The 13,889-nt window shown below is 41.1% G+C and overlaps 1 protein-coding gene across 9 annotated transcripts in view; it reads left to right on the top strand.

The window, feature by feature from the left end:
• Mast4 (microtubule associated serine/threonine kinase family member 4) overlaps positions 1 to 13,889 on the top strand; it is a 591,509-nt gene that overhangs the window by 366,900 nt on the left and 210,720 nt on the right. Inside the window, exon 1 of one of the 9 annotated variants that reach the window (XM_029544165.1) lies at positions 6,857 to 7,055. The exons of the other annotated variants lie outside the window; for them this stretch is intronic. Coding sequence (XP_029400025.1) covers positions 7,009 to 7,055 — 47 coding nt within the window. The 5' untranslated portion in view covers positions 6,857 to 7,008. Of the gene's footprint in view, positions 1 to 6,856; positions 7,056 to 13,889 lie in introns of those variants that run through there. 9 annotated transcript variants of the gene reach the window in all.

Below are 13,889 nucleotides of genomic sequence, written 5' to 3'. Positions count from 1 at the left end.
GGGTATAGGGAACTTTCGGGATAGCATTTGAAATGTAAATAAAGAAAATAATAATAATAATAATAATAATAATAATAATAATAATAATAAAGAAACCCAGTACCAATAAAAAAATAAATAAATGAAAAAAAAACCTGTTTAACTGGGAATAGTGGCAAAAGTGCTTTTACAGAAGTACTTGAAAGACGAAGGCAAAAGCAGTTGGATCTATGTGAGTTCAAGGCAAGTCTGGTCTACATAGTGAGTTCCAGGACAGCCAGAACTAATGAGTTTGTCTCCCAACAATGTCCCCTGCCTAAAATAAAATAAACAGTGTCCTTTAGAGAGAACACACATACTCAGCCACATATTAGTTGTCCAGTGAGGGTGTAGAGAGTCCTTATAAAGGATCAGTTTGAAGGGTTAACCTCAGCCATTTAAAGGAACCCCTCCCCATAAAACCAGTTTCTGATCCGTGGTCATGAAGAATTCCAAACATTAATTTTCCCTGTACACTTCTTCCTGTTTCTTCAACTGATAACAATCTTCAAGACTTGTAGCCATACACTCTTTATCTTTGCATCCTCCATAAAACCCTTGACTGTCCCTCATGTAGGCAGGCTTCTTGATATTCATCTACCGAGCCAGTCTTGGTCCAGCATCAGAACTCCTGTAGATATGCAGTGTCATTTTTTTCCCAGTATTTGTGAATTGATAGCTTATACCTGCCAGTGACCTTTATAGATGATTGAGTGTCCTAGTCTCTGAGCCAGACACCATCTAGCCCTTGACTCTGTGTCATCCAAGATGCGGGTGAGCCGCTGGTATCGTAATCATCTTGTATATGTCCTTATTAAGTTCCCTGATTAATGACCCAATAGATGGGCCTTTTGATTTCATTCATTGTTGTATCTCTTGCATCTGGAACAGACCCAGCTGAACAGCAATTTACTAATGATGATACTAGCTATAAAGAGTTCATGTCAATACCTTTATCTAATACTTACTGTATTACGTGGATGTTCAAGGGAAAGGACCAGTCATACATGCCATCTTTGAAAGTTTACTTCAACCGTGCTCTCCGTGGAGGAACCTACAGATGGTTAAACATTCGTCAAGAATGATGGTCCCTTTCACTCACGGCTTGCATCTTATATGTTCCTTATAGCATACTGAACCTCAGGAGAAGAGAAGAGAAAAGAATTAGATTTGGGAGATCTGTCTCATAAATTTCACTAGAGATACCAAAGTACTTCGATTTGACTTCCCTTTGGCCATGCATCTTGGATGCGTGTATTTGGAAGCCCTGCTGGGTAAGATTCCTCCACTTTGCCCTCTGAGCAGCTGCGGAACCTATTTTACTGGATATTGAGACCTTTTCCTCAGCAGAGTTTTCTATCTGGGTTGCTGTTTGGGAAGTGGCATGGATTCCTTAGTAATTAGGTTTCTGTGACTCAGAAATACTTCTGGGGCTCTGGCTATAAAAAGCCACTCCCCTTGAAAACAGGACTAAAGTCTCCGTACACCTTCAGGTTAGTTAGATTGCGGTGAATCAGAAATGTGAAATGAGATGTAAAACAATAAGAGGGTCACCCTCCTCTTCACCTATGCTGAGTGCTGTGAAACAGAACCACAATGCTTCAAACAGGTCATTGATGCCAAGTGTCTTGGAGATGCCCCTTGTCTCTACTTCATTGTGGTTTCCAGAACAACAAAGGCATTTGGGGGCTGGGTAGTTCTTTGCTGTAGAGGATGGTGTCATCTCTGTTTTGTAGGATGCTTAGCAGCATCCCGACCACCTACTAGATGCCAGCAACAGCAGTCTTGCTCCGTATCCAGAAACATAAAACCAAAACTGTCCCCTGGCACTGCAAAACCTTGTTGAGAGCTATTTTTCAGGAGATAATATAAAAAGACCTCAACATAAGCCATGGCACTGGGTTTGATAAAATGAATAATGTCAGGGCTAGAGAGATAACTCAGTGGTTAAGAGCACCGGTTCTTCTCCCAGAAGACTGGTGTTCAATTCCCAGCACCCACATAGCAGATCACAGCTCTCTGTAACTCTAGTTCCAGAGAACCTGCCACCCTCACACTGGCATACATGCAGGCAAAATACCAATGCACATGAAATATAAATAAATAGCATTCTTTATTTAAAAAATGCATGTCACTGGATGTCATTTATATAACAAAAGAAGGACCCTGTTTTATACCTTCTGAGGCTCTCCAAAGCAATGTCAACCAATGTCCTCTGCACTTTTCCCACCCAAGTCATGTCACATTACTCTAGGATGAGTCTCTTTAATCTACAACTTCTGCAACACACAAAGCCGTTCCTTCATTAAAAAAAAAAAAAATGTTTGTTCGTTTGTTTGTAGCTTGTTCTGGGGGAATACAAGGGTAGCTACCCTTGGTCCTGGAGATACTAGAGCCATAACATACATCGTGCCTGTGTGCCAGGACTCCCCAGTCATGCAGGTAGACAATTAAATATAGAAGAGATCAAGTGGTTATAGGTGCTGAAGAGAAAAGTATGTCATGCTGAGGAGAAAGACTCACCAAGCATAGCAGCATTGTGTAGCCATGTGGGACATCCATGAAGAAAGTTCAGAGAGTCCAGGTAGCAAGAAACACGTTTGTCTTCCTGTGGTGAGGAAATTGCCTTACAAGGAGGAAGGATTTGTTTTGTCATTTTAAAGATTTCAGTCTAAAGCATCTAGTCACCTAGCTCTGATATTCTGTAATGGTGATGAGACCCTCGTCATGCCGGAGCAAGTCCAATAATCTCCAGGAAGCAAAGAAAGAGAGGACGCCTGGGGGATCCTTGTTCTCGTCAAGAGTGTAGAGCCTGTGCCCCAACTTCTTTCTGCTAGGCTTAACCTCAAAGGTTCCACCCCACCCCAGGTAGTACTACAGGCTGAGGTCTGACAGGCTATTGGGTATCTTTAAGATCCAAACCATAATAGAAGTACAAGGGGAATGAAGTAGATGGATGAGACATTAGTGACAAAGAGTGAAGGGTTTTGGGGAGGATCAGGTCAGTGTGGAGCTTTACATATCAGATATTCTGTGAGTTTTTTTTTATCTACTCCCCCACTGAGGCTTAAAATATAGGAGTAAACCACAACCGACTTTATAGCCTCTCTCTTTTCCTTTTACTTGGGACCACACCCTCATTACATTATTTTATCTGTGAATATTTTCATGTACATCTCTGAAAGATAAGGGTTTAAGGGTAATTATGAGATATTATACTGACAACTGATTGTCTTTCCCCAGGTATGGGTATTTGTTTTTGTATCAGATGGCAATTGTTAATTGTCAGCTTGATGGAATCTCAAGGCACTTCGGAGATGAGCTTCTGGGTGTACCCCTCTTGTGTTTATTAGACCTGCCTCGTGTGGGCGGTATCATTCCCTGGCTACAATCCTGGATTGTATAAGTAGAGAAAGGAAGCTGAACAAGAATGTGCCTTTATAGGTCTCTGCTTCTGACTGTGGGTGTGCTGTAGCCAGCCATTCAAGCTCTTCCACCTGAAATTCTCTGCCATGATAGACCATATTCTTGATGTGTGCATCCAAATAAACCCTTTCTGCCCTTAGAAGTTGCTTTTGTCAGGGTATTCCCTCACAAAAACCAAGAGGGAACTAAAATATTTATACATACGTATGGATAGGCTACATATGTGTTTAATATGTGTGTGTAAGTTCTATATCATTATTTTTTGAAATGTCTGATTAATTATTTATAGTTCCTTTGATTTCAGAACCCACCAAGTTCATGGGTCTGGTGGTTTGAATAGCTCCATAGAGAGTGGCACTATTAGGTGTGCCTTGCTGGAATAGGTGTATCACTGAGATAGTGGTTTCAGAAACTTAAGCGAGGCCTGGTGGCTCGGTGGCTCTCCTTGCTGTCTGAGGGTCAGGATGTAGACCTCTTAGCTTCTTTTCAAGCACCATTTCTGCCTGTGTGCTGCCGTGCTTCCCACCATGACGATAATAGACTTAACCTATGACCTGGAAGCAAGCCCCGGTTAAACGTTTTCCTTTGTAATAGATGCCATGGCCATGGTGCCTTTACAGCAATGAACCTCCAAGTCAATGGATTAGTTAGTTGCTATGTACCTTAAGCCCTTTTCGTCTTATAGGTTCAACTTTCCATTTCTTTCCCCCTTACTAAAAATAATTGTATAAAATATTTGTTTAGAACATATTACTTTAGGAAGGCTCTCATTTGCTTTGGCTTCTGCTGTTCCTGACCCTGATAATATTTAACATGTTGTTTCTCTGCGTTCCGCACACGGATCTTCTGATATAGAAGATTGGCTTTCTACGGGGCTCTGTGGCATTTTTCAGTAAGACTGAGTCTCATTGTTGCCTCAGGAGACACATAATGTCCAGTGCAAGTCTGTCTGTGGTGTCAGCAGTCAGCAGGACTCACAGCCTACATCCACTGACTCATGGGCACTTGGAAAAGAGTGTTGTTCTGAGCCTCCCATCTCTTCTCGGTTTCCCAGTTGGGGATGCTGTATATAAAAGAGTCACTTCCCTATCTGTGAGGTATAGCACATGGGAAAAGCTAAGTGTTTGATCCTTCCACATTTTCAAGATGCTGATGCTCTAGCATCCCCCAAGGTGGCCCTGGCTCCCTTCCTTCCCTCCTACCTCCCCTTCCTCCTTTCTTATATTCCTGATTCAGACAGTTGTTTTGTTGTTGTTCTTATGGCTACTTGACTATCTCATCTGGAACCAAGTGTGCCTAGTGTCTGACGCTTATTGCGAATGGGAAGGAAGCGAGCAAAGGCTTTGTTCAGAAAGGTCACCTGTTCCCAAGAAGACCCCTCTGGATTGTCTATGGTCTCTACAACAAGGAGGACACCTAGGAGGAGTGGTAGAGAGATCAGACTAGGAAACTGATCCAGCGAAGAATCCTCTACCGCTAGATCTGGGTGGTTTCAGAAGAGAGAATGGAGAGGGACCACACATCTGACATTGGACGTTGGCTTATTTGGGGGTCTGAGAGTCATGATGGTGAGTCTAATTTTGAATATATTAAATTAGAAGTATTGAAAGGACATGCTGGTGAAAACGGACCCTAGCCCACTGCCATATGGGACTACAAATCATTTTGAGAAGAACTGTGTATAAAAGTTTATTGGATTGGATTAAAGTATATTTCCTAAAATGATAATCTTCCATAAAAACTAAAGCACTTCAGAATTTAACTATTTTTGCTATAGGTAACTGATTTAAAAAAAATTTTTAAATCATAACATTGATTTTAAATCACCACTTCTATGTAAAATTGATCTCTTTGTGATCAATGAGTCTTCATTATTTCTTCTTCTTTTCTTTTCTTTTACTAAATTAAAACTCCTTTATATATCCTTCTATTGTACTTCCTATAGAGACAATGGTGATCTAATGGCTTTACTTCCAGTAGGATTTATTGCTTCTAAAAGGTAAGAGGGTTGGCTACTGACCCTGAAGGAGAAGTTGGTGACTAGTTAAAAATACAACAATTTTCATAGAGAAAACTTGCAAATAAAGGATTGAGCTGTGGGATAGTACATGCATGTTCATCTGGGCTCAGCTCAGAAAACTTACCAACAGTTGCTCATACAGAGAAGGTAACACTAGGAGAAGCCAAATGGGGGAAGTCGGCCTCTGCCTTTCTCCTTGGCCCTCTGTCCCGGCTCCATTCTGAACCGCAGTGCCATGGCAAGAGTAGATATGCTGCATCTAACCTAGGCACGGCCACGGTCTGTGTGCCTTAGCTGCTGTTCTCACATAAAGATGGAGCATGGCTTCACAGTCCCGGGATGTAGCTGTGTGAATATACCATGTCACCTGTGGTGGGGTGTGTGCGTGTGTGTGTATGTGTGTGTGTGTGTGTGCGTGCGCGCACATGCACACTCCCAGCCTACTAGTTCTTGAAAAAATTAGAATTCTTGATGAAAGAAAACTTAAGGTTTTTTTTTCTTTCCCTGTTTCATTTCAACCAACCAGTGGTTGCCAAACTTTAAAACATTTTCAAATGCATCAGAGGAAGTGACTCAGATATGTTCTTCATATACGACAATAGCTCTGCAGTTAGTTCCAAGTTTTTGAATACTGTGGGGAAAAGAAAAAAAAAACATGTTCCTTGAATAAATACAGGATGAAACTTTCTGGCTTGTGAAATATATACCGTCTCTTTTCTCCCTAACCCTTGTTAGATCACCATTGTAAAGTATGGTACACTGAGGTGTTCTTTAAAAAAAAAACAAAAAAACAACAACAGCTTTTCAAAACTAAGGATACATGCTCCTGTCTCTCGAATTCCTAGTTGGTACTTTCCCACCACCGGGTTGCACCCGTCCACATAAGTCTCTGCTTTAAAACAGAGTTCAACTTCCCCCAAATTAGTGCAGTTAGTTTATTCCTCTTTCTGCTGATGGCCATATATAGAAAAAAAATCTAATTATTTCCACCAGGCAGCATCCCTCATCTCCTGTGGACTATGAGCTGATGCTGGTAACTCTGAGGAGAGAAGAAACAGAGCTTCACTAGGGTGGCAAGTTCAGTGCCTAAGTGTCAGGGGGTTGCTGTATGGGGAGGAGGGGAGTTGACATTTTGCTTAGAGGAACTCTATTATGTATGATACTGTTGCTTTATATTTTTCCCCCAGTCTGCACTGTGAAAGGGACTCTTTATTTCACTGAGGTAAAAAGTGGGTCTGTGAGTGTAGCGACTTTCTTTAAAAAAAAAAAAAATCAGAAACCAATTACTTGATATGCAGAGCTGCGAGCCACGCTCCTTTAACGAAATCAGTGCAGTGCGCACCACAGTTAACCTGAGGAAAGCCGCTGACAGCCCTTGATTCTGCTGGAGGTGGAAGGACCCAAACTTACAGGATCCCCCTCCCCCTTGAGAGGTTGTTAGTCCAGTCCTTTAGAGAGGTTCCTTTTGGCGCTCTGTCATCACCGGGACGCTGGCAGAGAGTGTGTGTCATGGTTACAATAGAGCGCGGTAACATATACCAACCATGAAAGCCCAGCGGGAAAGACTACAGATTCCGGGGCTGACCTTGGAGTAAGTATTGTCTGTCTTTAATATTTTAATGCTTTCTGCATGGCACTGGCTTTCCCTTTCCGGGGACCAATAGCTATTTAGCATTTGTTTGTACTGACAGCCTCGGAGCACTGCAGTGTGAGGTGGAGGACCATGTTTTAAATGCATGGCATTTGGTTCCAGCTGATGTGCAAAGCCAGACCAAGCGGGGTTTTTTTGTTTTTTTTTTTTTTTTTTTCCTTGCACTGCAGTCAGAGGGAAGGAAGGCGCCGCTGCATATTTAAAGTTGCTGAGCCTCAGTTCTGGAAACATCTTAACAGCTCATTGTGAAAGAATGCATCAGTAGGCCATGGTATAGCTGTGTCTTTCTCCTCTCTTGCTGTTTGTTTGTGCTCACAACGCCTGCTTCTGAAGAAAGGCCCCTGTCTGCCTTGAATAACAGAGAGCATCAGAATGGCTGGGCATGCAGGAGAAGGGTTATTCGTGACGATCATTAGATGGGACCCACGTTTCTTCAGTGCAGCAGAATATTAATGAACTGAGGAACAGTTCCTTAATATTCCTCCCTGCAGTCTCCAGACATGGCATGCAATGTGTTTACCTAGTTGAGGTCTGTGTTTGCTTGGCTAGTTTCTCTCTCTCTCTCTCTCTCTCTCTCTCTCTCTCTCTCTCTCTCTCTCTCTCTTCCTGCTTTTCTTCCTCTTCATTTTTTTTTTCAAACCCATTAATGCATCTCACTGCCTTCTGATTTGATGCAGCTACGTGAAAATGTCCACATCAAATTTGTGGCGCAGAAGTTAGACATCTGTGATGCAGGAAGTGTCAGCAAATTTTTATTTTAAATCTGTTAGTGGAAGATGCAGAAGCTGTGAGTGAGTCTGCGCTGACACGCTTTAAAGAATAAACAGTAAAATGTGAGTCTGTAGGAAAAACATAAATACCTGTGTCATTTACAGTACAGATAGGGGGTTATTTTTTTTGGTGAAATCATACTGGACTCTCTTCAAGAAGAGAACCCTTAGGTATCCATAATTAAGTGTTCATTCCCTTTGAGTTCTGTAGATGCAAGAGAAATTATCTCCTAAATTAACACATCAATGGATGTACAGCTTCCTGGTGACTACTTTTTAAACAGTCCTCCCTTTAAAGTCTCTGTTTATTTTAATTCTAATAAAATGCTGGCTCATAAAAAGTTGGAGTACTCTCAGGTCCTTCTTGCCAGGTATAGTGTTTTCCATAATGGACATAGGAATAGTATTTGCCCATTGCCCTAGCTGTTTTCCCACCTGACCCCCACAGTAGCATTAAGCTTCATAATTTTCTTGGAATGTCTTAGCGATAGATGTGCATTCTTCTACCTTCCCATTCTTCCCTGCCCACAGCTTCAGGTGTAGAACCCGCAGCACTACCCTTCTACAGGAGTTGGACCCCTGGTTTTGAGCCATGGACCCCTGCTCCCTTTGAATTTCAAAGATCCTATTTCACATTAAACATTTTCCTGGTTCCATCTTTAAAATCTTGTCCATAACTCAAGGAGACAATTTAAAATAACTTAGAAAAATACGATTGATATGTCCTGTTTTAGACTTGAAAGGCTAAGAGGTGGTCGCAGTTTTTATAAAGTTGCTCATGAAGACATAGGATACAGGAATCAGCTGATTACTGGCATCCCTGGGTTTTGATTGGGTATCTTTGGTCTGGCCTCTGTGTGGTCAATGTTAGTGTGCATCTAGACTGCTACTTTCACTCAGGGAGCAGAGATAGTAAAATACAGGATTATACTTACATGCCCTGGAAGTTTTCTCAACACCATTTACTTTCATTATTTTATTTACATTTGAGTGTAAAGTTATAATATACATGGCGAGCTGTGCATCCATTCATGAGAAAACTCACCTTTGAGTACACTCCGCTTCTTCGCACTGTAGAGAAGCAGTAGAGATGTTAGAATGAAGTTTTAACCCTGACAGTATATAAAAGCATATAAAAGATATATAATGTAATTATTTGGAGACCACATGACAAGGTCTCAATTCACTAACCTAATAGGCTAGAATAGTTTAAGAATGCTATCTGCTAAGACGATCTAATTGCCTTTTAGGTGAGTTTGTTCCCTAGGCACTATAGCTTTGGAATTCTGCATGAGCATCTTCAGACTCTATAAATTTAGTCCAGAATCTGCCAGTTACACAGGGCCTGTTTCTGATCCCTACTTCTTACATGTAAGCTCTAGATGTAAGATATCAAATAAACAAATATTCTAGAAATAAACAAATTGCCATTTTACGCAGAAATTGGTGACAACTTTCTATTCCCTATAAAGTCATTGTTTTTATAAATGTAACAGCCACTTCATAATACTTCACAGCACACATCATACATGCTTCTGTCTGGAGACAGCATGGCGTGAGGGTCCATGCATGGCTATTTTAGGACAGGAAAGGATAGATAAGACTCTGATGGGCATAGAGAAAATGCATGATGTATCTGTGAGCATTCCTGAGAGGTTTCCAATGAGCTGCTAAGTTCAAGTACAGTACATTTAAAAGCAGCAAGCTTCCCAAGTGCTCTGACAGCAGAAGGAATCCAAATCCTTAATTTGCCAAGAACTGGAACCAACCTGGAGAATGGTTCTAGAAGCAATCAAGCTTCATTGGAACCCCTTAGTAAATAGGTGGAAATATTTTGAACAATATCATACTTCAGTTTGTGACCCATGCAGCCAACTCTCTATTATACACACAATGGGAGACACAGATAGTAGTAGACGTTTTCAAATAATAGTGAACTTTAAGGTTATATGGCTACTGTTTCCAATTCTCTGTGCCACCCAATGATGCTGTGCAGCTGGCTTGAAACCTCTCCTACATAGAGAGCTTCATTCCCATACCCTTCGCTCTCAGGTAAGAACACATGATGTAGTAGAACCATGATCCAGTAGAGAGGCAGTCAGTGTGTTCTTTAAGAAACACATGGTTCTCAGCTATATCAGCTATATCAGGAATCTGAGAGGCTCTGCCAGTGCCTGGCAAAAACAGAAGTGGATGCTCACAGTCATCCATTGGACAGCACAGGGTCCCCAAGGAAGGAGCTAGAGAAAGGACCCAAGGAGCTGAAGGGGTTTGCAGCCCCCTAGGAGGAACAACAATATGAACCAGTACCCCCAGAACTCCCTGGGACTAAACCACCAATCAAAGAAAACACATGGTGGGACTCATGGCTCTAGCTGCATATGTAGCAGAGGATGGCCTAGTTGGTCATCAGTGGGAGGAGAGGCCCTTGGTCCTGTGAAGGTTCTGTGCCCCAGTATAGGGGAATGCCTGGGCCAGGAAGGGGGAGTGGGTGGGTTGGGGAGCAGGGGGAGGGAGGAGGGTATAGGGGATTTTCAGAGAGGAAACTAGGAAAGGGGATAACATTTGAAATGTAAATAAAGAAAATATCTAATAAAAAAAGAAAGAAAGAAAGAAAGAAAGAAAGAAAGAAAGAAAGAAAGAAAGAAAGAAAAAAAGAAAGAAACACATGGTTCTAAAACGGGAGTCAGAGATGCTCACTGCCACCTAAGAGTTAGTAGCAGAATAACTAATTCTCAGTCTGATTTTTTGTCATGTAAAAATAATTGAGAATTGACAAGGGTTCATGCTGTTTTCTTTTTTCTTTTGGTAAGATCTATTGTCCAGAGAGCCAAGTGGTTTTTTTGTATAAGAATAAGGACCTAAATTATCCCAGAACTCTGGTAGAAGTCAAGCCTGGAGATGCATGCCTATAACCCCCAGAACTAGAAGGCTGAAAATAAGAGAAACCCAACCCAGGAGGCAAAATGGCAAGGCCTGGGTTCAGTGAGAGATACCAGATCAGAGAATTACAGGGAGAGCAATGGAGGGCTGTGTCCTAAAGAGAGCCTCTAGCTTGCACATGTATACCCACACGGGCAAGTATACCTGCACACACATACATGCGTGCCTATCACGCACAAGAAGAAAAAAAAAAACATAGTGTGTGTTTTTACCTCTCTATCAGTGGATAGGCATGGGGCCAGAATCACAAAGGAGAAATGGATCTTTCTGACTGTCTCATGATGAAGACTTGAGAGTTGGCTACTAAAAATGTTTAGTGGTTTGGATGAATTTGAGAAGCAAGTATTTACAATGGCCCAGTGATTGTTGAATTTGGGGGGGGGGGAAGAAAAGGAAAGAAAAATTTCTCTGAAATAAAAACTAATCTGCAGACACCTTCAGGAATTTTTTAAAGTTTTTTTAAAATTACAAATATATGCATGAGGAACGCTGTTATCATTGCCCTTAAGGCTTAGGGAAAACGAAACAAAACAAAAAACAAATAAACAACAAGAACAAAATAATACTGGGTCATTGCTAAAATAAAGATCTGCTTCTCTCTGAGTATTTAAGAACATGTCTGTCTTACATGAACATGTGAATGTCTGCTGTTCTAAAATAATCAGGATTTTAACCTGATTGTTTATCTACATTGTCTGATGACCACTTCCCTCTAGTTCTGCTCTAGACTCATCCATGATTCTCAATCTAGAAAAACTTATACTCAATGTATATTCCATAGAAAATAACATTAGAGTGTCTTTGACGCAAAAAAAAAAAAAAAAATCAAATCGCTATGGTGATATCAGACCAGTTGCTTTGTGACAGAGAAAAGGCTCAAATAAAAATGGCAGCCGTGGTTTTTAAATGCAATTTTCTGCAGGAAGCCAACACCTTATTCTGTACTCTAGAGCCGAAAGGGGCAAGTGATTAGATGATGACCTGACACTGTTGGTAATCAGGTCCTGGTGATTGGGCCCGAGGGGAGCACATCCCTCCAGCGAGCTGTGCTATTTGTACTGCAATCATTTCTCCCACTCGGAATGATGTTATTTTAACTTTCAGTCTCACTCCACGGAGCCTGAGTCCCACCCCATCCAGCCCGGGCAGCCCCTGTAGTCCTCTCTTGACCTTTCACTTCTGGAGGTAAGCGCACCCCAGGGCCTGTCAGGACTGCTTTATCTTTGAGTCCCCAGGGCCCACCCAGGCCTAGAACTGTCACACATGGGAGCCTCCTGGGACCATGGCTCCCTGGGTTGCTCCTTCCACGTAGTGCATCTTAGAGAACATCACTTGGGCTCGGGTTATAGCTTGCCTGACTTCCATATGAAAACTTCTCCCGTGGTTTTCACGTGAAATGACTTGGGCGAGGAGTCAGGGCGAAGAGTAGGGCACAGATGTGATCAAAATACATTGGATGAAATTCTCAAAGAATTCTTTTTTTTTTTTTTTTAAAGAAAAGAAATGATTTTGGATTAAATTTGTTTTCAAGTTTTGGTCCTTCTCTTAAGACTATATAATTTATTACAGTTCCCAGGAAAATTTCCTAATTTATATTATAATATCACACTATATGTGTCCCTACAAACTGTTTGAGACACTATAATTTATGGGATAAAGTATTTATTAAAAGTATTTGTATCCTTTAAAAATCTTTTTTTCTAACTCTGACTTAAACACCCCTAACCCATAGGCTAATTTCCATTCTTCTCTGTTCATTAAAACAAACAAACAAACCTGTGTTTGTGTTCTCTTTGTCACAGTGATAAAAGTGCCCAAGCTAAACAACTTAGAAAAAGGCAAGATGTATTTTGGCTCCTGGTTTCAAGCCATTACCGTGGAATCTGAGAGAAAGAATTAATTTAGTATGGAAGTGAATGAATGACTCTGAACTTTCCTTCATTTCCTGCTGACAGGACTACACTCATTCTTAGGAAAGAGCCTTTCAGCAGAGAGACAGAGAATAGCTTTGTGTAATGCCTGATTGCATGATAGAAAATAATGGTATTACTGTATTGTGCTCTATATATTCTAATAGAATTCTTAAATTTTGGTATCATTATGTCTCCATGTGTCTAACAGAATATTACCCAGAGAACTCAACATGCTTGTTCTTTTTAATCTTAAGGACGAAAGTAGAATCAGTCTTTTAATTGAAGTTGACTTTCAGTTGGAAAGGGCAACATGTTAATCACAGTAATAGAAGCTCTATTTTCTTTAAGCAAGTAAATACAATTTTGTCATTCCTAGCTAATGCCTTGAAAGTCCTAACTTAAAATTTTTGGATGGTATTTTCATAGTTTTACACATTTGTTCCTATCATATTTCTAAAATAAGATTGAATGAAAATGTGTGGGGAAAATTGACTAGAGAGATGAATTAATGACTTGGAACTTTGGTTCGAGTGCACTAATAGGATTATATTTATTATTTTAAAAAGCAAATTTTCACTTGAAAGTTATATGTAATAATTTTTATAAAGCATCCTCTTGATCCTAAAACATAGGAAAATCTTTTTGTCTAGCTGGAGAATTCCATTGCTCTTGTAAGCTGTCCAGGTATGGTGATCTACGCCTGAGCTATGGAAGTTTCTTCTGGGTACTCAGGCCTCTCCATGTCTTTCCTAAACCAGTATGCTGCTCAAAGTGCAAGCAGTCAAAATGCTGTGGTAGTAGAGGAAGGTAATGTCCTAGAGTGTGGGGGAGAAAAATTTTATGGAACGAGTGAGTGTATTTTAGCTGGACCACGAGACATCCTGGAGGTTTGGCATCAACTGTGACAGACAAAGCAAAGACGAAAAGAGCAGCTCTAGGAAGACAGAAAGCATCTCAGTGTCTGTGCTGGGCCAAAGGGCCAGGTCAGCAGATAAAGATGCTTGCTGTCAAGCCTGGTGACCTCAATCTGATCCCCAGGACTCAAAGGATAGAAAGAGAGAATTGGCTCTTGCAAGTTGTCCTTTGACCTCTGTGTGTGTTATGATTTGTTCTCTCTCTCTCTCTCTCTCTCTCTCTCTCTCTCTCTC

This window comes from Mus pahari, chromosome 11 (genome assembly GCF_900095145.1).
Source record: "Mus pahari chromosome 11, PAHARI_EIJ_v1.1, whole genome shotgun sequence".
In the NCBI taxonomy this organism is placed as follows: Eukaryota; Metazoa; Chordata; class Mammalia; order Rodentia; family Muridae; genus Mus; species Mus pahari.
The sequence above is the reverse complement of the archived record's forward strand: the minus strand, read 5'-3'. Positions and strand labels throughout refer to the sequence as shown.